At 42.9% G+C, this 25514-nt stretch overlaps 2 protein-coding genes across 7 annotated transcripts; one reads left to right on the top strand and one right to left on the bottom strand.

The window, feature by feature from the left end:
* The first annotated feature begins 213 nt into the window (after positions 1-213).
* On the top strand, positions 214-15024 carry Pdcd2 (programmed cell death 2). Of its 4 annotated transcripts, none has more exons than XM_052169336.1 (7): positions 214-534; positions 889-1134; positions 1843-1974; positions 2963-3066; positions 3848-3961; positions 4055-4216; positions 12527-15024. In XM_052169336.1, exons 1-6 carry the CDS (start codon positions 255-257, stop codon positions 4211-4213), a joined length of 1035 nt encoding a protein of 344 aa, XP_052025296.1. In that variant the 5' UTR covers positions 214-254; the 3' UTR covers positions 4214-4216; positions 12527-15024. The 4 variants fall into 4 exon arrangements, with proteins under 4 accessions (XP_052025296.1, XP_052025295.1, XP_052025294.1 ...); XM_052169335.1 differs by lacking the exon at positions 12527-15024 and adding an exon at positions 11808-12060; XM_052169334.1 differs by lacking the exon at positions 12527-15024 and having other exon boundaries at positions 4055-4304.
* On the bottom strand, positions 7853-24044 carry Tbp (TATA-box binding protein). Of its 3 annotated transcripts, none has more exons than XM_052169341.1 (8): positions 23915-24044; positions 20583-20762; positions 19083-19456; positions 15662-15749; positions 12054-12145; positions 11289-11456; positions 9817-9911; positions 7853-8925 (listed from the first exon to the last, which is right to left on the bottom strand). In XM_052169341.1, exons 2-8 carry the CDS (start codon positions 20634-20636, stop codon positions 8846-8848), a joined length of 951 nt encoding a protein of 316 aa, XP_052025301.1. In that variant the 5' UTR covers positions 20637-20762; positions 23915-24044; the 3' UTR covers positions 7853-8845. The 3 variants fall into 3 exon arrangements, with proteins under 3 accessions (XP_052025301.1, XP_052025300.1, XP_052025298.1); XM_052169340.1 differs by having other exon boundaries at positions 20583-20750; XM_052169338.1 differs by having other exon boundaries at positions 20583-20747.
* Between the last annotated feature and the right edge of the window lie 1470 nt (positions 24045-25514).

Here is a 25514-nt window from a genome sequence, read left to right as displayed (position 1 = left end):
CCTTAGGACCGAGAACCAACACCTTAAGCTCAGAGGACTGAAGAGGGTCCGCGGAAACAGCGACAGAGCGGTGCACGGTGGACGGTGGAGAGGTTGGTCTCGCCCACCAGCGTCCTTCACTTCCTTCTACCTCCTGCTTACTGCGCTCCAGCCGCCAGCCGGGTCCCAGCGCGAGGTCTGACCCCGCCTTCCGTCTTCCGGTCTAACACGTGACCGCCCTCTTCCGGCCTGGTGGCGAGAGTCCCGCCGCGAGCATGGCCGCCGCCTGTGTTCCGGTGGAGCTGGGCTTCGCCGAGGAGGCACCGGCCTGGAGGCTGCGCAGCGAGCAGTTTCCCAGCAAAGTGGGCGGCCGGCCGGCGTGGTTGGGCCTGGCGGAGCTGCCGGGGCCCGGGGCGCTGGCGTGCGCGCGCTGCGGCCGCCCGCTCGCCTTCCTGCTGCAGGTGTACGCGCCGCTGCCGGGCCGGGACGACGCCTTCCACCGCAGCCTCTTTCTCTTCTGCTGCCGCGAGCCGCCGTGCTGCGCCGGCCTGCGAGGTGAGCGGCCGGCCGCCGGCGCGGGACCCGGCGAGGGGCCACGGGGGCCGAACCCGGACGTAGGACGACCGGTTGTTGCGAGGGCTGGTCCTCGGGTGTCCGAATTGTCCGAGCCGTGCCCATTTCATCCTTGGCACGGACTTTAGAGCCAGTAAGTTACTCGTGTCAGACGGAGCTCTTCCCGGTTTTAAAAGCTCTTTAGCTTTCATTTTTATCTCCTTACATATAAAAACCGTAGTTTTCCTCCTTAAATGACATTTTATGAGGTGAAGCACCGAAGATGGTTCAAATGTTTGAACTGTTTTGTTTCACTGAAAAATACCCTCACGTACCTTTTTCTCCTCTTCATTTCAGTTTTTCGTAATCAGCTACCAAGGAAAAATGCATTTTACCCATATGAGCCCCCTTCTGAAACGGGAGCTTCGGACACAGACACAGAGTGTGTGTGCCTCCGGCTTAAGTCTGGAGCCCATCTCTGTAGGGTTTGTGGTTGCCTGGCCCCTATGACGTGCTCCAAGTGCAAACAGGCACGCTACTGCAGCAAGGAGCATCAGACGTTAGACTGGCGGCTCGGACACAAGCAGGCCTGTGCACAGTCAGGTAAGACACTGCTTTCAGCTCAGCTTTACTGCCTCTGTCGACTGAGGAACTCCAGTTCCTGGTTAAAGTTGAAATTAGAAAACACCTTAAAAGTTTTAGGAACTGGTAACATGAACACTTTGCTAATCTAAACACAACCAGCTTTATTAACAGGGAAATAGTAGTTAACAGTGGGGAACAGTAGTTAACAGTGGCCATGCAAAAAGCTTTAGTATCTTGGTTGACAGCACATTCGTGCACCTCTGAAGATTATAGTGAATTCTCAATGTTCAGTGACTTTGTAGACTGTATTTGTTCACTTTATTCATGCTTTTGTTGGTGCAAACATCTTTAGTGTTAGTACCTGAAGTTGGTGTATTACTGTCTTTTAAATGTTATTGAGCACGGAGTGGTGGCACTATCTGTGGTCCTAGCACTCAAGTGTCAGCTGCAGGACTTGGGGTTTGAGGCCTCACTGGGTAACATGGTTAAGAGCCTGACTGACAATAAGCCATGTTACATGTGCAGCAGCGTCACACTTAATGGCTATTACTTAACGTGATGGCTTGCATGAGGCTCTAGAGTGATTGTCCTATACCATACCAGCTTTGATGTTCAAAATGTGATGAATTCACTCAGCAACACAGATATCAGAACTTATGCTTTAGAAATGGGAAAATTTTAGGTCCTTATAAAACTTTATTAATGATACTAATAACTTTATTGTAGACCATTTAGACCATATGGTTCCAGACCACAAGTTCCTGTTTCCAGAATTTGAAATTGTAACAGAAACAGAAGATGAGAATTTGCCTGAGGTTGTGGAAATGGAGGATTATTCTGAAGTTATAGGAAGCCTGGGTAAGGAGTCTGCATCAGTTTTACAGTACTATGACCAAAAATATACCTTAGGGGGGAAAAAATCAGCAAGGAGGAAAGGCACCATCAACACTTGTCTGTGGTGAGGAGAGAATGTCATGGTAATCCCGTCATTGGTACACACTAATGTGTACCAGGCCGTTGATTCTATCCCTGGTTCTGAAAAACAAATCTCATTAATCGTAAAACATTATTTGTAGTTAAAATGAGGAGACTTGGAGATCTTGAAATTTGATATGAAGCTGATTCTTTTTCCTTTCTTTTTTCCTTTCCTTCCTTTCTCTTTCTCTCTCTTTCTTTCTTTCTCTTTCTCTCTCTCCCTCTCTCCCCTCTCTCTCTCTCTTTCGTTTGTTTTTTCAAGACAGGGTTTCTCTGTGTAGCCCTGGCTGTCCTGGAAACTCACTCTGTAGACCAGGCTGGCCACGAACTCAGAAATCCACCTGCCTCTGCCTCCCAGAATGCTAGGATTACAGGCGTGCGCCACCACTGCCCAGCTTGAAGCTGATTCTTGGTACTTGAACAGTATATGCTCAACATTTACAAGATAAAAGTTCCAAAATGCTGCCCTGGAGTTACTATGTGGTGTCTGAGACCTGGTTTGGGCTGCAAGGAGAGAGGCTGGGAGGGAGGACATAGCAGGTTTGCCTCTGGGAGTTTCCTAAGGTCCCCTAAATTGCTTTGCTGATTGCATGGCTTTTACACTTGAGAGACCATCTGTTTGAGGGGATTTACATTCTCCATGCATCCTGGCTCTCTGTGGTTCCATGAGTTAATGCTGCCCCAGAGGCGGACTGCTGTAGTCCTGAGCCATTGCCCATGTTTTAATTTGAAACCTTATGTTACCTAGACATAAGCACTAATGTTACTTTCTGAATAGAGGAAGCTATCTCATTAGAACTAGCTTCCCCATACATTTGAATTGTGAAATTATCCCAGCATTCCATAATTACTGTTTTTTTTTTTTTTCCAGAGGGAATACCTGAGGAAGAACTAGATTCCATGGCAAAGCACGAATCCAAGGAAGATCACATATTCCAAAAGTTTAAATCCCAAATAGCCCTTGAACCAGAGCAGGTAATATGGTATTTATACTTCATTGTGTTCTTAAAATGACAGTCACACCTACTTTTAGCTTATAAAACCTATATGATTCACATGCCTATACACTGTACACACATAAATGTCTACACAAATACTTTAAAAACCCATGACATGTAATACCAAGAAAGGAAAAGCACTCTGAAGCTGATTGTAGTGAATTTACTTTTTAAAACAATTTAACCAAGTTAACCAAGACACGTGCTAACTAGCTACCTTGGGCCACGTTTTGAGTGTAGACTCTCGTGATGCCGTGAAAGAACTGACATTGCCTGTGGCTGAACCTGAGAACCGGAGTTTGGTCCTTGGAACCCACACAGTGGAAGAAGTCACAAGTTACCATCTGACTTTCATACTTACACTTTGACATAAGCGCTGCCATGTGCGTGTGTTAAAATAATTTTTATTGTTTTAGGAGATTCTGACATTTTTTTGGGGGGAAATCACTATTAAGAAAATCAAGTGAAAATAATGGCTTTTGAGGTTTGGAGTGTTGGCAGTGTATAGGAGCCCATGTGGATCTTTTCCAAACAATCCTCAGATCATGGTTCCATTGGAAATTGTTTTCTGTGGTGGTGGTGGTTTTGTTTTGAGACAGAGTTTAGCCCTGGCTGTCCTGGAACTCACTCTGTAGACCAGGCTGTCCTCCAACTCAGAAATCCGCCTGTCTCTGCCTCCCAAGTGCTGGGATTAAAGGCGTCTGCCACCACCGCCCAGTTCCATTGGAAATTCTTAGGTGAGATATATTGGATTTTAGATTCTCAGGTATGGAAGAGGTATTAAACCCATCTGGATTTCTGGTGAAAACATTCCTGAAGAAAAAGATATTCCAGATTGCCCGTGTGGTGCCAAGAGAATATTTGAATTCCAGGTATGATCTTACTATTTTTAGAAAAGGGGGTAAAAAGTCAGAACAGACAAAAGTACCCTTCCTTGAAATACTCTTCTTCTGTCCTCTTCCCAGGTCATGCCTCAGCTGCTGAACCATCTGAAGGCGGACAGACTGGGCCGAAGCATAGACTGGGGCGTCCTGGCTGTCTTCACCTGTGCCGAGAGCTGTAGCCTGGGTGTTGGCTACACAGAAGAATTTGTGTGGAAGCAGGACGTGATAGACATACCTTAAAAGGTTAAATTCTTAGAAATAAATGTTTCTTATGCCTCAGTACCTCAAAATTCCACCTCTAGGACTTTATCCTAAGTAAACAGTTACCAAAGACAGAAGTCTGAAGATGTTGATTTACAATGTCTGTGCATTACTAAAATAAGTATCCAATGACAGGGAATTAAACTGAGGTATATCTACAGTGAGGGGGAATAGTATTAATGCTATAGATCTACATAGACACCAAGAGGGGTATAAACATCAGAATACCATTATTGATGTTCAAGGCATGTTAATTTTCTAGAAATGCTCCTGTGTGTCAAGAGAAAAAAATCTGCTAGAGAGATGGTTCAACTGTTACTATTACTGTTACTTTAAGTATATTCATGTTTTGCCTGCATATATGTGTGCCACAGAGTGCCTGGTGCCTTCAGAGGCCAGATGACGATGTTGAGTTCTGTGGGACACTTGTGAGCAGCTGGGTGTGAGTACTGAGAATCAAACCTGGGTTTTGTGCAAAAATAGCTAGGGCTGAGTTAATCTTTGAGCCAGCTCTCCAGCTCCAGCCCAGCTATGAAGAGTGCTTACCACTCTTCCAAAGGACCCAAGTTCAGTTCCAAGCACTCACATCAGGAAGCGCACAGCTACCTGTCACACCAGCTCCAGAGGATCTGATGCCTTTTATCTAGCCCCTTGGGCATACATGCATATGTGACATAACTCTCAGATATACAAAACATACACATAAACAAAAAATAAAGTCTTAAGAGTATCTGGAAAGGGAAGCTTCACACATGTATTTCCTGTAAACCAGCACATCCACAGCATTTCCCCACCTCTAGATTTGCAGTTAGACTAAGTAGGACAGCAAAGTAGAAGTACCGGTGACTGTGGGAACCTGGACTCGAGGCCCTACTTCAGAGCTGACCTTGAGAAGCCAGGGAACCAAGTATAGAAGATTGGTGAACTAGACGCTGTCTTCCCTTTGCACAGACTGTCTTCACAGGTTGACAGAAGCAGCTGGCCCCGGAAGCAGTAACCTGAGTAAAGAGAGGGCCTGGGCCTGGGCCCTTTCAGGTGTGGAGTATGCCATATGAAACATTGCCAAGCACTGGCCAAATCTTAAAATGTTAATGGTGCTTCCAGTTGTCACTCAAAAGTGAATTCTCAACATCAGAGAGCCATACTGAGATAAACCTCAACAGAGCTGTTGTATCATGTTACCCTAGCATTCTTGTTCGCTATGAATTTTAATATGTCAGCCTTCACAATTATAAGAGGTCACATCACACTCTACTACCATTACCTTTCTGACTACAGCATATTACACAAAGCCCTGACCTATGGGTTCATATCACCTATGTGTATATTAAGATATCATTTAGAAATTCCTATGGGTAACACTTGTTAATTACCAAGCTACTTTTAAGGGGGGAATGCTGTTCATTTTAACTTGAGGAAGCTAAATCAATAACCACGTAAAAGTAGTGTAGTGCACAGCTGTGGAAGGAATTTGCACCAGTCAGTGGCAACCATGTGGAAACAGTGACTCAGGAAAAGATTCTTGGCAGGTCTGAGTGTGGCTCCACATCCGAGCAGTGCTGTCTGCCCAGGCTGTTACGGAAAGTTCTAAATGCCAAGGGCTTTTGAAAGTAAATGCACTCAGGCAGTGTGGACATGAGTGTACCCAGCTGGGCACTCACGTAAGTATATCTGGGACAATCTTGGGAGTCCACAGATTCGAGGCTACCCTGGGCCACACACTGCCCAATCAGCCTAGGCTAGTGGTAGCAAGATCCCTTTTTACTTAAAACACTGTTTTAGTTGGTTTTTGTCAACTTGACACAAACCTGGGCATAACCGCAAGAGGGAGTCTTGAGAACATGGCTTTATAAGATTGGCCTGTAAGCAAGTCTGGATTATCTTGACTGATATGGGCAAGCACAACTCAATGTGGGCAGTGTCACCCCTGGGCAGGCAGTCCTGGGTTGTATAAGAAAGCAGGCTGAGCAAGGCAGTGAGCAGCATTCGTTCATACACTATAACTATACACTGCAATAAGCCCTTTCTTCCACAAAAGCTGCTTTTGGTCATGGTATTTTATCACAACAAAAGACACTCTTAAGACAGTCAAATTCTCAAAAAGTCTGCTACATGTGTAATCTATGTACAGTATACATAACATTATAGTACATGCTAAGGGTCCTACTCTGGATGTAGGTCAGTTATAGAGGCCATTCCCTGCAAGCATGAGATCCTGTGTTCTATCCATAGTAAGGATAAAAGGCTATGCATGATACAGAACCAGTTAAATGAAGACCTTGGTGAGCTCTACTGGCTTATAATTCCAGCTACTTAAAAGAGTAAGGCAGAATCACTGAATTCATGGCCACCTGGGTCACACAGCCCTAACCATAACACCCTGTCTCAGACAAAAGACGGGAAGGAAAAACAAACAGGTATGTTAAAGCCCTAGCCACTGAAATGTTGAAAATAAATTATAGAAAAACAAAATTACTACTTACCAACTATTACCTGTCTAGAACTTAAAGTTCAAATGCAATCAACTCTAGTAGTAATAAAAGTTCAAATAGATTGGAAAAAGTTAAATATATATCAATACTTTCCCTTAAAGTGTTACAAACAAGAAACCATGATGAGACAATTAACTTTATGAATTAGAAATGACCCATCTAAAAAGAATTATAAAACTTTAAAAGAACCATGGAGAACATCTGTTTACATGGGCAAATGACCTAGAGAGCAATACTAGAATAAGGCCTTTCCAAACAGTTCACACCTTACTGGCATCAGTAATGCCTGGGATGTGCAAGAGAGGGAACTTTGTACACTTTTGAGGTGTGTGTGTGGGGGGGGGGGAGGTGGGGTGAAATCTAGTATCGATTTGTCAAAATTTAAATCACACGAACTGTCTATAAAACAGCAATTCCTCTTGTAAAAGTATACTATAAGAATCTGTATGTATTCAAAACACACATTCAAGAATACTTGGTCCAACACTGTCCAACTGTGTACTACCATCACTAGGGGAATGGTTCAAATCAAGATATCTAAGAAGACATTACATTACATCTTGGAAGTATAGCTGATAGACTGACTGCAAAAAATGAAAGTCACTAGAGAACATATGCTTCAGTATTTTTCCAAAAATGAAATGAGAAGCACATTAAAAATAATAAGATCAACACAGCTGGTAACTTGAACATCCTAGTCCATCACGTCACCACACTTGCTTGACACACTTGACAAATCAGCAAGGCAATGCCCACCCCCCCCTCCCAGTCCACAGATCTTCCCACACTTGGTCCTGAGTGACAGGGTAGCCCGCAGCACTCAGGTCTACAGCCTCATTCTCCCAGCTGTTGGCATTCAGTGGCTCTCTTCGCATGACAGTAAGTGCTCTAGTAAGCCTAAAGTTCCAGGACACCCATGTCACTTCCTCGTGTTCCCTCCCTGCCCGCTGTCACTATCGGGCACACTGGGAAGCTCAGGCTGATACAGTGGAAGATGAAGACACCCACAACTAATCTGAAAGTTACCCTAGGGAAATAGGAAAGGCTGTGCAGAAAGACTTCCTTCTGATTACACATACTTGGAACTGCAAAATGTACTTTTAGAATTAAAAAGGACAGAACGCCCTCCAAAATAACCCAAGGCTTTATAAATGTCCACCTGATATTTCAAGAGGTAACATCCACAACAAATATACCAAAGAAATAGCTATCTGTGGAAAGGGCACCAACGTCTATACTTGAATTACTAACTCACATACCCATGTCTCTTACTGGCTATGGGACCTTGGGCAAGGCTTTGGCAAAGGCTGAAAAAGAAACAAAACAACTAATTTGGTAAAAATCCCAGACATTGGACAATCTAGGAAACGAGGGTGTTCAATGGGATCATAAATCAAGAACATGTCCATTCTCACTGCAACAGACAATAAATGTTAACCAAATAAACCAAAAATCAGACAAGCAAGCAAAACAATGGTCTCAGGCATTATATCTAAAATAAATTTCTTTGACAGTATGATCACATGACTTACAAGGTATTTATAACAAAAATCTAACAATTTACAAGCTGCATTTTTGTGCAGAGTACTCTGAAGAAAGAAAAAAGTATGTACAGCCATTTGTTTTGATTAATACAACTATTCAGTCCTGCAATACTGGGAAGGCGGAATGTATCTGGCACAAAAATAACTCCTAAGAGTTACAAACTAGAAAAACAACACTTTTAAAAAAGATTTTTACTTTTCTGGTAGAAATATAAAAACTGGTGTGTGTGGGAAAGGTTAAAATGAAAAGTCCAATTGTACAGGTGGCTTGAACACTTAAAGGTTCTGTCCCTTAAACCAATAATCACCAACAGCAGTGTTTAAAATCTAAATATAAATAAATGGGCAGTGCCGCCCAAGTAGCAGCACAGAGCAAGCAACTCACAGAAATGCTGCAGGGTGATCTCAGTGCAGAGGAGGGACCTTTCCAGGATCCTGCAGCAGGCAGGACACACAGTGTCACTTCATGCTGCCACCTGTGACTGAGTGTCCTCACAACTGTACCATCAGTGGTACCAAAACTGACTGGTTTTAAAAGCACGTGGGTAGGGGAGGTGGGAGCACACGGCAGACAACTATGTGGTCTTCCGGAATCCCTTTAAGATGGGGTAGATGTTTTCAAATGCTTCATAAATCTCTGCTCTAACTTTAGCACCTACAAAGACACAATGGAATAGAAATGAGATGGTTAAGAAGTAGGATCAGTACCTTAAAACATAAGTAAGCTCTCTCTATACCCAGTTAAGACAAAGGAATGGCATTGAGACAAATGGGAGCCTTTTACCACACCCTAGCTGCTCCCCTACTGGACTCCCTTTTTTTTCCTCTATGTAGCTCTGGCTGTCCTGGAACTTGCATAGACCAGGCTGGCTTGCTGCTGCCACTGCCTCCCAATTACTAAGATTAAGACCATGTCCAGCTAGCTCTCTGGCTATGTTTTTAGAACAGTATTTTCTTAGCATTTTAGAAAGTGATACACCTAGTGACCTCTAAGCACCCTAGACCATCTTTTCCTCACTATATAGTCAGTCCTAGACCAGGATTCACAAGTCAGCAAGACAGTGTCTACTCCCTAGCCCACCAGTTCCTTCCCATACTTGGTCCTGAGTGACATGGCAGCTGTCAAGCACTGAGGACCGCAGCCTTATTTCCCAGCTGTTGGTATTCAATTGTCATCTTGGAATTCTATTTGACTAATCCCCAAGGTGCAGGGGCCAACTGGAAACGGTCAGTGTTCCCTGCCTGTCTGCTGCCACAGCCAAGCTCAGTCCAGCTGACGGCTGTATCAGCAGTGGACTGGACAGCCAAGCTCAGTCCAGCTGACGGCTGTGTCAGCAGTGGACTGGACAGCCAAGCTCAGTCTAGCTGACGGCTGTATCATCAGTGGACTCTGCTGCTCTCATTCTTTCACCCTTCCCATGAAGATTAGGATGGGGTGCAAAACTTAAAAAGCATCCTTACAAGTTGCTAGACAACTGTCCTAATACAGAAAATGCCATCCCAACATCCTTTGCAGTTTCAGCACACCACTTCCCTTTTAACTTACCTGTTAATACAACTTTTCCAGAAACAAAAATAAGGAGAACAATTCTGGGTTTGATCATTCTGTAGATTAATCCAGGAAATAATTCTGGCTCATAGCTAGAAAGAAAATGGGAATATAGTTTAGAAATCACCAAGTTCTTGTGTGTGTTTCTACATACAAAGAGGCTTTGTAAAGCCAGAAAGTACTGAGTGAACAATCCAGGTGTACTCAAGGAGGACACACAAGAATTCCTTCAACCAGTCAAGAGCCACGTGTCACGGACACAGCAACCAACTACTGGCTATCATTTAATGCTATCTTCAGACTCTAGATTTTCTGTGATAGAAACAAGAGCTGTATACTCATGGTCTGATCTCCATTTAGATTCACTCTGAGCTAATCAAAATTCACCATTCACTCCTAAGTTAATCATCCCACCTTTCTGAACAAAACTATTCTGGAGCTGTTTTTACAGCAGTGACTTAGAGTAAGAAAGCAGACATGAGCTTGGGAATGAACCAACTCCCTGGCCGTGCCCATTTACCTGAACTGACATTAGTTAACACATTCTAACATAGTGATTTCAGATTTCTTAGTTCAGTCTACAAAAGGATCTGTCTTTCTTGTGAGTGATCTGGAGATAAATTTAGGACAGGTCTATATAAGGAAGAGCAACATGAGTGAATTCCTGAAACAGGAGTTTCTATGTTGAAGTTGTACCCAATAGGCCAGGGTTAGAAGTGTCATGTCTAGGGCCTGAAGAGATGGCTCAGCGGTTAAGAGCTGACTGCTCTTCCAGAGGTCCTGAGTTCAAATTCCAGCAACCCCATGGTGGCTCACAACCATCTGTAATGGGATCTGATGCCCTCTTCTGGTATCTCTGAAGACAGCTACAGTGCACTTATAATAAATAAATAAGTAAATAATAAATAAATAAAATCTTTTAAAAACAAGTGTCATGTGCAGATGGAGCAGGAGGAACCTATGAGTGAGGGAACTGGTGAGCTGGTGTGGCTGCAAACAGGAAACAGATGCTAAGATAAGGATGTGAGCAGGGATGCTGAGCAAATACTCAGGCAGAGACAGGCAAGGCATAGTTCTGGAGAGTCTACCTCTGCTGCTCATCTTTATGCTGTGTTGGTATGTTGACAAAAAAGATTCAAACTAGGAGAAAAGTGATAGAAGAAACTACAAATTCATGTATTCCATGTATTTACTGACTAACACAATGGTGAGGCATATGGAGGTGAACTAAGTCATTCCAGTGAAACAGAGTCTGGGTGTCATGTGACCAATGAAAGGGGGATTGTAAGGACAGTAAAGAGTGCAGTAGCATAAGTGTAGCAATACCTTGTGTTTACAAGTACTAACCTTGCAATTACATCATACATGCTTAGAAACTGCACATCTTTGGTGTACTTCATCTAAAATGACGCCTGAGTAGACTGTAAATGGACTGTTGGAAGGCCACTCCCCATACCCCTCAGACCTACCTACTGAACTGCTGGTGGGTCAGCACCAGGCCTTCCAGCCTTATGGGGAACTTCACATCACAGCTTCCCACCATGTTCTGGATCTTGAAGTCTAAGAACTTAGCTGGAAAGCCCAACTTCTGCACAACTCTAGCGTATTTTCTTGCTGCTAGTCTGGATTGTTCTTCACTACAGAAAGGAAAATCAGTGAGTTATGTACAGAGGACTAATGGAATAATTTAGACAAATAACAAACAGAGTCTAAATTAGGACAGTAACTAAACTATCCCCGTGTCCTCAAACGAAATCAAACCTACCAGCACATTAGCCTTCTATTTGGCACATTACTGCCAAACTCTAGGATTTAAAGACTCGATATAGCGCGTGGTTCAGTTAGCATGATCACTGTCATGACCACATTCTGACCTACAAATCTCTACTGAAATGAAAACTTCATCTTTATAAGAAAATTAGTAAAATTTATTACTGAGAAATACAAATTCAATCTTCCCTTACATCCCATCTTCTATCCGTTTTTAGGACCGCACTGTTGGGTAAAGCTGTGATGTTTCCATCTGAACAGTAGAATGCAGACAGCACAGCTACAACCGGCACACAGGAGAGCAGGAGTAACAATGAGTGCGAGACCAATGATGTGCAGGGTCACTAGAGCAAACCGTGCAGAAGTAATGTGCAAGTACTAGCCTGGCCACATGAGGATACATGACAGCCTGTTCCCTCTCCAGCACACCCACCACAGACACACAAAGCATTCCCGAAGGATACCTCTTGGCTCCTGTGCACACCATTTTCCCAGAACTGAAAATCAGCGCAGTTGTTCGTGGCTCTCTTATTCTCATGATGACAGCAGCAAACCGCTAAAATGGTCAGAAAGAAGCATTAAAAAGTGTAAACGGAAGGGTACAGAGATGGCTGCCTTTATGCTAAGAGTCTGTGTGACGGAGGAGAGCTCTAGTGCTGCAGTCCTATGTCAGACTATCTTTGCTACATCAGATATTCCTATCAGTGACCTTAAAACGTATCATTTAAAAAATTTTTAAACATTCTTTTTCTTACATTTATCTACTTGTATCTCTTTATAAATTTCTAAAATTTATTTTTACAAAGCTTGATCTTTTTTCTACCATTTTCCAACCTTTTTCTCCTTTCTTCTCTTTTGAACTTTCCAAGTTTGTCCAACTAAAACAACCCAGGAGTACTTTCCTATATTTAAGGCCATTTTTTCTCTCAATCTCTAGATGCTGCTCCATTGCCAGTTTCAAGATGACATACAACTAATGGGATTCCAGTACAAGGCTGGGAACAATGATACTGAGTTTTAATTCCAGCATTCAGAAGGCAGAGACAGAAGAATCTGAGTTTTGAGGCCATAAAAAACGAAATCATAGTATAAAGTATGCAACCCTATTGCGGACAGAAACATAGGGCGGGCAATGTTTATACGGTAGGACTCCACTTGGTTTGGACTATGAACACTCTAAGACTCTTACGTGCATGCACAATACACATACAGCCCTATCCAAACCCAGAAACCCAGGACCCACAAACCAGGACCATACAGATATATATATACAGGACACTTAAAAACAACGAAATAAATTTCTCCTTCCTTTGATGATCATCAAACACAGATATTCAGTTATGTCCAAGTACAAGGTGAGTGAGTGTATTGGGGAAGGCTGATTGATTAATCCTGACTGTTTTAGATTCAATAGGCAAACTGTGTCCTCTGAGTAAACCTTTAAGGAGAATCCCCCATTACCATCTTATACTCATGCAGAGCTAGGCATGTATCATCACCAAGATCAGCTGCACCACAACTTCACAATAGACACATTATATAACCTGAATCTGTTTGTCAAATAGAAAACCATACCCCTAATAACCAGATTCCTCTCTCCTTTAGCTCTATAGTATCCCAGGAAGGGGGGGGGGGGGGCGGCTTGAGTTCTTTCTCATTCATGTAGCACGCCCTCATTCCTAACAGTGCATTTCTTTCTGATCTGTACTAATACCTACAAAGGAATTCTTAAGTTTGGAATCTGGGTGGACCTTTAATTCCTTGCGTAAAAAGCCAAGGAGCTCACAGGAGAACGCATAAGGCCCCACAGAAGAAATCTGCAGCTCTCAGGGCCAATATTAACTAAAGATATACAAAGGGGGAGGTGAGGGACTGAGATCCACCGGTGAAGGCAATTGGCTAACCCAGCAAGATTAAGATAGGGGACAGAGACCAACAGCCCGGTCATGAAAATTTCAAAAGTTTCCAAAGAATTTACAAGTAACTAGAATTGTGTATTCCTTAATGACTATCAAGCTGTAAAGGACAAAAAGCCTGACTAGCCTTTTCCTGTCCTCCAGCTATCAGTAGCTGTCCTGAGTTCTTCTGCCTTTTCTTTTTCATTAATAAAGCTTATACACATGTACATGTGTGTGCGCACACACAAACGTCTTGTTTTCCTTTATTAAAGGGAATCTATGAGGCACTGGTTTCCACAGTACAGGCTTACAGGTGCTAGATGACCCTTGGACAAATGCTTCCCACTGCAGGAAACAGGCTCTATATATTTTCTCAACCTCGCCTTCTCTTTCAATCGTTCAACATCTAGGCACCCAGGCAGCTCTCCACCTATACCTCACAAATGTCTGCTCATCTGTCAATGCAGATGTTCCCTATGGAAAAAAGAGAGAGAAAAAAAACACCTTTCCTACTAGTGCACGTTTAAAAAAAAAAAAAGGGCTGGAGAGATGGTTCAGCAGTTAAGAGCACCGATTGCTCTTCCAGAGGTCCTGAGTTCAATTCCCAGCAACCACATGGTGGGTGGCACAACCATCTGTAATGGGATCTGATGCCCTCTTTCGGTGTGTCTAAAGACAGCTACAGTGTATTCATCGTACACATCATGAAATAAATAAATAAACAAATCTTTAAACAAAACAAAACAGGAAGCCTTTAACACACCCTAGGCAGTCATCTTAGAAACTGGTGCTTCCTCCCTTGTACTTTTTTTCTTTTTAAGTTCCAATGTTGTGGCTTGAACGACAATGAACCCCATAGGCTCATATATTTGGATGCTTAAGTCACTAGAGAATAGAACTGTTTGAGAAAGAATAAAGGATTAAGAATTGTGTGTGGTTTTGTTGTGTTGCTGAGGCAGACTTTGAAATCACAAAAGTCCACTCCAGGAACAGCGTGTTCCTCTGTCTGCTGCCTTCTGATCAGAGAGGAAGACATTCTGTTACTGCTCTCGCACCATGCCTAGCTGTGTCTGCCCGTGGTGACCTAAGGGAGCCCTCAATGATTAAACGCTTTCTTTTCTAAGAGTTGCTGCGGTTATGATGCTTCTTCACAACTACAGAACAGTAATTAAGACACATGATGATACATTCAAGTCCTTGACCTTGCTAGGACCACACAGTCCTAAAGGCTGCGTATTAGAAAGCCACTAGCGGCCACAGCACACATGATCTTTGTGATGGTTTGTATATACTTGGGCCAGGGAGCGGCACTATTAAGAGGTGTGGCCTTGTTGGAGCAGGGGTGCCACTGTGGGCATGGGTTTCATCCTCGCTGCCTGGAAGCCAATCTTCCACTAGCAGCCTTCAGGTGAAGATGTAGAACTCTCAGCTCCTCCTGCACTGGTCTGCCTGGATGTTGCCATGTTCCCACTTTGATGTTAATGGACTGAACCTCTGAACCTGTAAGCCAGCCCCAAATACATGCTGTCCTTTATAAAACTCGCCTTGGTTATGAAGTTTGTTCACAGCAATAAATCCCTAAGACGATCTTGTCGATCAAAAAAACTTAAAGGTTATACAAAGGTAGGAAAACATGTAATAAACTTCTTGTACTTTTAGCCAACAATTATTACTGACCCATCTTTTACCAATCCTATAACCCATGGCCAACTCTTCCACAGGATTATTGAAGTAGATACCCCACGTATGTCACCAGGTAAGCTTTAGGATCTAAATGAAATACTCTGTTTTCTGACTTCATGCCAGGAGCCCACTACAATGTCAGTGTATATAAACTTAGTTTATTGTATGGATTTCTACATTTAAAGGGCCACATATATAGTAGGTATTTAATAAAACACAAGTTAAAGAACCAAGGACAGAGCTTAGTGGACAGCTCTTTCCTAGTGTGGTTAATGTTCTAAGTTAAAACTCCAATACTGCAAAAACAGGAAAATTAAACAAGATGAAAACATCCTAGAATGAACTTTTCCTATGCACTTAACATTCAAGATAAGCAAGATAAGCATTTTGCTGATATCAAAAAAAAGCACAATACAAGTTTTCTTACCAACCTTTAGGAAAACTTTTCAGTTTATCTCATACAGTATGAGACACATGAAAATGGGTCTTACCTTGGGATTATATTCAGCATTTCTGGCACGAAGTGCAATGGTCTTTAGGTCAAGTTTACAGCCAAGATTCACGGTAGATACAATATTTCTGCAAGAAATTTGAAAACATGATTACTGAAAATACATAACTTTTAAACAATGAAGGCAATGTCTTTAGGTAAAGTTTACAACCAAGATTTTTCTATGAATACAATATTTCTGCAAGAAATTTGAAAAGAAAGCATGATTAAGATTAATTGAAGATCCATTGTTTTTCACCAAGCTTTAATTAAAAAAAACATAACAAACCCTGCTGACTTTAAATGCCTAAAAAGTGCTCTACACCAGATATCCTTACTCCAAGCGTACTCTGAGGTGGTAACTAGTACTTCCTTATTCCGACAAACCAGCTGAGCCTCTAGGGAATGGACTATCTTTGGCTTGGGATGCACATGACTAGCCAGCTTAGCAAAACCAGCAAATTTCATGCTAGTGACAAATCTCAGCTTAAAAACCAGGGTGGGCAGTGTCCTGAGAAACAACCCTTCAGATTCTCCTCTGACACACAGAGGGAGGTGCATGTATATATGCACAAACATAATCATTATCCACCTGGGTCTAAAGGACTGTTTCATGCCACTGTATCCCATTCTTCAAGTAGTCTATGAAGTATTTTTTTTTCATCTCTGTGTAGCCCTGGCTATCCTGGAGCTCGCTCTGTAGACCAGGTTGTCTTCAAACACACAGAGATCTGCCTCCCTCTGCTTCCTCAGTGCTGGGATTAAAGATGTGTGCTTCTACCATCTGGCCTAGAACTTCTAATAAAAACCGAAACATAGCAAACTCAACCTTTTCTGTAGTTTTCTAGGTCTCTTAAAGTAGACAGAGCTGAAATGAACAATGTCATCAGACTAGACCATCAACTGTCACACAAGGAACACTACCATACTAAGAACTGAGTCCAGACACTAGTCAACTGTCACAAGAGGAACACTGCCACCCTTAGAAGCTGATACAGACAACCAGCTCTAGGTCGTTGCTGTTCCCAGCTCTCTCCTCACTCTCTACAGACAATACTTTTGAAATCCAGTGACTCAAAGTCTTGCTGAAAAACAAGGCAACACGGAGCACACTGCAACACAGCATGTGGGAGGCTTAGGCAGGAATATTATTAAGAATTCAAAGCTAGCTTGTATTCCATTGACACCACCACCCTAGCCAGGTTTATCAGGTGAGACAGTCTCAAAAATACCCCAAAAATTTAATTTAAAAATTAAATGTTATTGGACTAGTTTTCGCTAGTACATAACCACAAAGCCAGGTAGATAAAATGTTTTCACTTTTCCAGTATCTATTTCCCAACCTAGGAAATACAGATAAAAGAAGTGCTTACAGGGTTTATCTCTTTAAACTAAAAAAAATTGTTTTACTTAAACACAAGTTCGGAGAACATCATCCTAAGTGAGGTAACTTTACAGTCTCAAAAGATCAATCATGGTATGCACTCACTGATAAGTGGATATTAGCCTAGAAACTTTGAATACCCAGGACATAATCCACAAATTAAATGATGTCCAAAAAGAATGGAGGAGTGGCCCCTGGTTCTGGAAAGACCAGTGCAAGAGTATAGGGGAATTCCAGAACAGGGAAGTGGGAAGGGGTGGATGGAAGAATAGGGGGAGGGAAGAGGGCTTATGGGACTTGTGGGGAGTGGGGACCCAGAAAAGGGGAAATCATTTGCAATGTAAATAAAAATAAAAACAACAACAACAACAACAACAACAACAACAAAAAACCACAAGTTCGACTCAGCATACCCATACATGAACTGGATTTTCAAGTACACTTTGGTGTGCCTGTCACAAATTTAGTCACGCAAGTGATAAATGTATTCTTATTTTAGAAAGTTAAATATTGGGAGGGGGACATTTGGAATGTAGATAATAAATTAAAAAAAAAAAAAGAAAGTTAAATATTTACTTGAATTCTTTGTAAGGCTACTGAACTGACACCTAATAAGGACTATTATTAGATAATGGAAACAGTAATGTGGTTGATTGCATGCTCTGTGGATATGGAAATAAGTATATGTCTTAAGTTGGCTCTCATAAATGATTTTAATCAGAAGTACAAACCTGAATGCCTGTAGACATCAAACAGGCAGTACAGATAAAAGAAGTGCTCACAGGACTTATCTCTTTAAACTCAAAAATAATCTTAAAATTGTATACGGGCGGGCTGGAGAGATGGCTCAGCAGTTAAGATCACTGACTGTTCTTCCAGTGGTTCTAAATTCAAATCCCAGCAACCACATGGTGGTTCACAACCATCCGTAATGAGATCTGATGCCCTCTTCTGGTGTGTATGAAGACAACTACATTGTACTTACATATAATAAATTAAATCTTTTAAAAAAATTGTATACAGGCAAGATAGAATCAGGTTATGCCACTTAGCTTAAAAAATGAACTGGTAAGGCTTACAAATGACAATATATATGCAGAAAATGAAATGTAAATAGGAAACAAAGCTGAAAGTAGAAAAAAGGAGGGGTTTTTGGTTTTTGGTTTGTTTGTTTTTTTGAGACAGGGTTTCTCTATGTAGCCCTGGCTGCCCTGGAACTCACTCTGTAGACCAGGCTGACCTCAGAAATCCGCCTGCCTCTGCCTCCCAAGAGCTGGGATTAAAGGCATGTACCACCACTGCCCTGTGGAAGGTGGTGTTATTAAACACAAAAACCAAATAGTGTTGTCTGTAAAGAAACCTTTAATCAGCCATTAAGCTTTCTTAAAGTAAAGCTATATTCTTGTTACTAAGTGGTATCTGGAAAGTTTGGGCTGTTTCAGGAAGAATAAAGCCTAAACTTGCCACGTCTTTTACATGAGGGAAATACTTTACTTAGGCAAAAGCAATCATCAAGACAGGAATTGTTATCTCTACTCTGACAGTGACATAGATCTTCAAAGATATAAAAATAGCCCCCACAGCCAAACCTGAGGAAAATCCTGGACCCCTAAGATCTGTGCTGACATTACGACTGAGGTTGTGATACAACTGGCCTGTGACTCTGCCAGCTAGCTACAAGGAAATGTCCACAGTATCAACGATGTTCAGTTTGCATTTCAGTGGCACACATACACAAACACAAGCAACTCCATTTTTGAGGGAAAGTCTCTGCTGAGAGCACTGACCCACTCTGTAGCTTCAATGCCTTGTCAAAAACATAAATTCACAGTCTAACAGAATTACCACTGGGTCACTTCCTTAAGTAAATTCACTGTCTGAAAGCAAACAGTGTAACAGCACTGAGCCCCTCCTTTGGTTCAGAGACACAGGGCAGGGGACAGACAGTGAACACAACAGAAAACCATGAACACATACGCACAGCACAGTTATGCGCAGGGGTTAGAGGGTGGTGTGTACATGAGTGAGAGGTACTCACTGAAGCTGTGGTACAATCCCAGAGCTCTCAGAGGCTGGTGTGGCAGGAGTGATAGGGGTCATAGGAGTCATTGGTGACGGGTACAAGGGGGTGGTGCCTGGCAATGGTGCGGTGGTCAGGGTTTGAGAATGGAAGAGTTGTGGGGTCTGGCCTGAGGCCCCCTGTGTGGGCTGCTGAGATGTTGACTGCTGTACTGAGGCTGCTGCAGTTGCTACTGCCTGCTGCTGTTGTTGTTGTTGCTGCTGCTGCTGCTGCTGCCTTTGTTGCTCTTCCAGAATAGACAGACTGTTGGTGTTCTGAACAGGCTGGGGAGTGAGGCCTGTGCCGTAAGGCATCATGGGACTAAAGATGGGGATTCCAGGAGTCATGGCGCTCTGTGGAAAGCAAAGAGAGAAATGATTAAGATACTGATGATGGGTAATTCAGGTTTTTTCCTAGTGGAACCCAAGTAAAAAGACTAATGTTTTCTGAATATAATAGGTCATTAAATACTAGTGAAGAATTTGTATCCTGAGATGCACCACTATCTTCTGTAGTGCATAGTAGATAATCACTTAGGATTTAAAACCTGTAACTTATGATATGCAAGAAAGATGCTTAGCTTCTCAAGCATATCTAGACCTTAAAGAAAAAGCCCATGGTATTACCCAGTACCCAAGTGAGGTGGCACGTGTCTTTAATCCTAGCTATGGAGGCAGAGGCAGTTGGAGCTCTGTGAGTTGGAAGCTAGCCTGGTTAACAATGCAAGTTTCAGGGCTATTGTTACACAGAGAAATCCTGTTTCTCTCCCCTCCCGCCCCCACAGGACTATCAGCATATGCCGATGATGGTCCACTAACTAAGCACACCAATTCTGGAGAAAGGATCACATGGATGATGGATGACAGGCTCATGCAGGCCTCTATCAAATTATTTAATAAAAAGTAATTTGTTCTCCTAAAATTAAAAATCAACAAAGCTTGTAAAAAATTGTCAACTGCCTTTTCTATAATACTTCTATGTTTTACAAAGATAGATTTAATTATAACATATTATAATTAACAATTTTAGTTATAAAAATAAAGTAGATTTAATTGCTTATGTGGAGGTAGAACATCAGAGATGGTAAAATTTATACTGAATTGGTAACAATCTAGGTCTAATTCTATTGCACACACACATATGCGCACATGTTTAACATCAAAACTAATGTTTAATTTTGAAAGCAGATTTGGTTAGTAATTGGGATAGGAAAGGGACTGCAACAGGAGCAAGAAGGAACCTTCTGGATAAATGTTCAACAGCTCATATAGATGGAACAGTCTTCTAAATAAATTAGGTTCCAAATAAACTTCCCAAACAAAAGAACATCATATCTATCTAAATCAGAAATTTTCACAAAGTAAAACAAGCTTGAAAAACTTACAAATACTGCATGGTAACTGTCATGTGGTATTCTTTTGCTTTCGCTTAAAGGGAATGTCAGCCCTTTTTGCCCCCCACACCCACTTGTTCTATTACCTGTGGGGAGGCCAAGCCCTGAGCATAAGGTGGAAGGCTGTTGTTCTGGTCCATGATTCTCACTTTCTTCGGTACTCAAATTCTCCCTAGAGCATCCTCTGCATTATCTCCTTGACAACGCTGTCAATATTCCGGGTTATCTTTACACACCATGAAATCGTGATGCTGCTGAAAAATACGCTTTAATAGATGGAGACAGGTTTCATGTTCACACAAAATAAACACACAGAACTATTTTGGAGTGTGTGTGTAAATACACACACACATACACACACACACACACATACACAAACATGAATACATGCATCTTTACTCACAAAGCCTCGTCCATGTTTCCCAAAACATGTAAAATCACCAACAAAAACAATGTTGTTGCATGCTTAAATATTCTAAATATTCTAATAGTACTGAAAATTAAGGTGTCGAGATCAGTAATAAAAAAACCACTGGAGAAAGGGCTGGCAAGAAATGGCTCAGCAGGTAAAGGCATATGCTGCCAATCCTAATAACCCAAGTTTACCCAAATGGTGAAAGGAGAGAACAGACTCTCACAAACTGATTCCTCACATGAATGTAATTTATTTTATATGTGTAGGGATTTTGTCTACATGTATGCCTGTTATCACTTTCATGCCTTAATGCCTGCAGAGGCCAGAAGAGAGGGTCAAATGTCCTGGAACTGAGCTACCACGGGGATATAGATATGTACATGTATGTATATGTGTATGTATGCATATATATATATATACATATATATATACATATATATGTATATATATATATATATTTTAAATAAATATGGGTCTTCGGATATACAACTTGTAACTTTGAAACCTGTGTGCTCTCTGTGAATTTAGGCAATAAATGTTTAGATTAAGATCAAATTGTCAGTGTGAGAGAGGACTCCAACCTGGTTCTCTGGAAGAGTAGGCAGTGCTCATAAACTCTGAGCATCTCTTTTAGAACCAGAGCCAGCCCTCTGTACAGCCTCCACCCTCACTTCCCACGCCCAGCAAGGGACTTGGGGTAGGGGCTGGAGGAGAGCATGACACCTACAAGTTTGCTAATTCCTAAGCAAACTGTACTATAAGAAGAGATCACCGGGTGTTGGTGGCGCACGCCTGTAATCCCAGCACTTGGGAGGCAGAGGCAGGCGGATTTCTGAGTTTGAAGCCAGCCTGGTCTACAGAGTGAGTTCCAGGACAGCCAGGGCTACACAGAGCAACCGTCTTTCAAAGTCCCCTCCCCCCCAAAAAAAGAAAAGATCACTTATTAGGCATTGTTTGTACATCCCTATTAAGTCAATTCTGGTTTTAAATATGCTGCTCGGTTTTATACCATTCAAAATACTTCAAGCATAAAACTCCATAAATATTGAACTGGACACAATATGCTTTAGGTAATCATTGTGTTCCAATTTTAATTAAAGGCAGACTAAACAATAGATGAAATATTATCTCATTAGAACACATTAATGCAAACTATGCCTGGAACTGGGTTTCTTTAATCAGCATCTCTTTAGTGATCATGGACATGAAATATGAATATGGATTAAGAGACTATGAACTGTGCTGCTTTCTTCTGTAATGGTAGTAGTGATAGAACCCAGAGCCTCCTAAATGGAAAGCAAATGCTCCCCTCAATTCATCAGTTCAGTTCATGTAGACTAATAACTTGCTCAGAGATGCTGTAAGAACGGCATAAATCAACATCCCAGATACAATGATAAAGAGAATATAGTGTCTATCAAACAGTTCAATATAAAAAATATGCAGAGAACTATAAATATTCAGCAAGCACTAAAATTGCAGGCATTTACTAAGCAAGGCAAAATGTTGGAAAGCTGAAACCAGCACACGTGTCTTCAAGACATCTGCACCTAGAACTGGACCTGGCATTTGTGATTGTGAACGAATGTTATGGAAGAAAGAACACAAACTAAAATCAAGGAGCTGGAGAGCTGTTCCACAGTTAAGAGCACTGCTGCTCTTGAGGGATTAGGTTTGATTCTTAGCACCCACGTATCTACTCACAACTAGCTGAACATCCAGTCCCAGGGAATCCAATGCTCTCTTTTGTCTTCCGTGGGCCAGAGCAAGCATGTGGTGCACATATAGACATATAAGCAAAAACATTCACATATGTAAATCTTTTAGAAAGGTAAGAAAGGCATAACTAAAGTCAAGGACCCTTATGAGAGGCCAGGGTGCTCACAAAGCAGGGGCAATCTAACACAGGTCTATTAAAAGGAACAGCACCACACAAATCAGCACGATCACAGTACAAATCACAGAAGTGAAAGGGGGACAAAGCCTTGGGAGAGCATGAAGTTTGTGACAGGCTTAGTATGTAAAGTCACTACAAAAGATGACAAAGCAGTTGTAGGTGGGGTTGCATAATTCAGGGTATAAGATATCATTACACAGGCAATGGGAACAGTTAAAGGATTTTAGGGTGCAGTTTGAGTATCTCCTTTGTCAAAGAGCAGATAAATCTGAGAAAATTGAAGACTGAAAATTCAAGTTCAGAGAACACTGCTTTGGTTGTGGGGGCGGGGAGGGGGGAGGAGGTTGGATTTACTGTCCGTATAACCAGAGATTCATCTAAGACCACTTTCTGCAAACGAAGTCTACTGAACCCTTGATTATATAAAACTGGGGAATTTGTAGTGCGCTTCACAGAGGTCATCTCACAGCTGCAGACGATATAAACCACCTTTTCTCATTCTGCATCTTAAAATCGCAAGAATCGCTACACGAACTTATTTTTAGACTGTTCTCATCTTTTGGAGACTGAGCCTTCAAAAATGAGTATTTGGGAAACCAATTCTGCACAGCCTTCAAGTGTCTGCCTCCTCCAGTCCGGCATCTTCTCCCAGAGAAGCCTACCCGGAGTTTTGGAAAAACACGTTAACGTGAACCTAAGGACCGACCGCGTGTAAATGAAGTCGCGTGCGTTTTTATGCTACTCTCGATTAGCTTGACTCTCTGGCTTCTGACGAGATGTCCCGTCCCAAGAACCGCTTCCTAACAGAATTATTCTTACTGGGGACAAAACGGGCAGCTGCAGGCCTGGGTAAAACTGTCTTCCACCGGGGGAAGCAGCTGGGACGTGCGGTGCCAGCCCCTCGGAGACGCTCACACTTGGCACTGGGTTTCAGGACCCCGCCGAGGTCCGCCGTCCGGAGACTGGACCTCGCGGAGCCGCCGCAGCCCGCGCGGGGGACCGTTCCCCGCCCGGCCGCGCGCCCACTCCGCGCCTCCTCCGGCAAACTCCAGGGACCCGCTGCAGAAGTCGCCTCCAAACAGAGAAAAGGATGAAAGGACCGTTACCTGGGCACTGCGGAGAAAACGACGCGACCGCAGAAACCTAGCCAAACCGCCAGCAGATACCCGCCACCGCTACCGGACTCGACCCGACCGAACGCCTGACGCACAACTGATGCCGTCACTTCCGCCAGTTGCGCTCTCGACAGGACTCCGGTTTGTTGTGCTTAAGCTTTATGACATCGGCGACGGAAACGAGGGGGCCGGGCTCCCAGCAGTTCCGGGGCGGGGCCTCTGACGGCGCTTTCTAGCTGTCAGAGATGAGAGTGTGTAGCGGGACCGGTGGGCGATGTGGCGATGGGGATCCAGCTCAAGCAAGCTGTCTACCACTGAGCTACATCCTGTCTTCCATGCCTTTTTTTTTCCTTTGAGAAAGAGTTTCGCTGCGTAGCCCTGGCTATCTTGGGACTCACGCTGTAGAACAGGCTGGCCTCGAACTCAGGAGATTGCCTGGCAAGCTCACTGGCCCTTCCGCTTTGTTCTGCCTCTTGGAGATTTGTGAGACGGCTGACGTGACCGGCAAGCACTTGCTCCTTGTTATGTGCTCAGTGAATGTTGTTAACTTGCGTCCAAAGAACAACAACAAAGCACGCGACTTTGCAGTCCCAGATTCGTTTCTAATTTAGCTCTGCTACTGCCGGCTCTCTTCCTTGTTGTCACAACAAAAGGCAGCTGGTTCTTAATGCTTGATTGATTCCAACATATCTTAATTTTTTATCTCCTGCCAGGCGTTGGTGGCACACGCCTTTAATCCCAGCACTTGGGAGGCGGAGGCAGGCGGATTTCTGAGTTCGAGGCCAGCCTGGTCTACAGAGTGAGTTCCAGGACAGCCAGGGCTACACAGAGAAACCCTGTCTCAAAAACAAATACAAAACAAATTTTTACCTTATAGGCATATGCATGTGTTCTTACTTCCTTTCCCTTGTATTTTACACTATCAACGAAGTAATAAGCTCCTTTAGGTTAGCTCTCTCTCTTTCTCTCTCTCTCTCCCTCTCGTGTGTGTGTGTGTGTGTGTGTGTTTGTGTGTTATGTGTGCAGGTATTGTATAGGTGTCCATTATGCACAGACTCTCATAAGTACAATAGTGCTGTGTATCTATTTTCTCAGTTTCTCTTGGAAGTACAGGAAACCTCAGAAGACTGGGGAATTGAGAAAATTTAACGAAGGCTTGACAAGTGGCAACATGAGCGGGTTGTATTTTGTCTTACTGCTTGAAGGGATACAACCCAGAGGCAAGCATGACACCTGGATTGCATCCACAGACCGGAAACACACATAGATAAATGTTAGTTCGCTTCTTCTTTGTTTAGTCCGGAAATCCAGGCAATGAGGTGGTGCCACTTCTAGTTTGGTTGGGTCTTCTCGCCTCGATTAAACCTTCTTGAAAACACCTGCATAGACATGCCCATGGGTTTTACCTGCGTGTTGCTAAATTCTGCGAAGCTAACAATATTAACCGTAAGATTCTGGCTACGGAAACCTGGTATTGCTTCCTGGGTCTCGTGGTTGCATACACCACACGGTTGACTATGCATCCTGATTGGCCTTGAATGCATCATGAACCCTTCTCAAACGCTGCGCCGCTTCACCAGTGACATCCGAG

Source organism: Apodemus sylvaticus, chromosome 23 (assembly GCF_947179515.1).
Source record: "Apodemus sylvaticus chromosome 23, mApoSyl1.1, whole genome shotgun sequence".
Classification (NCBI taxonomy): Eukaryota; Metazoa; Chordata; class Mammalia; order Rodentia; family Muridae; genus Apodemus; species Apodemus sylvaticus.
This window is presented reverse-complemented; position numbering and strand designations above follow the sequence as displayed.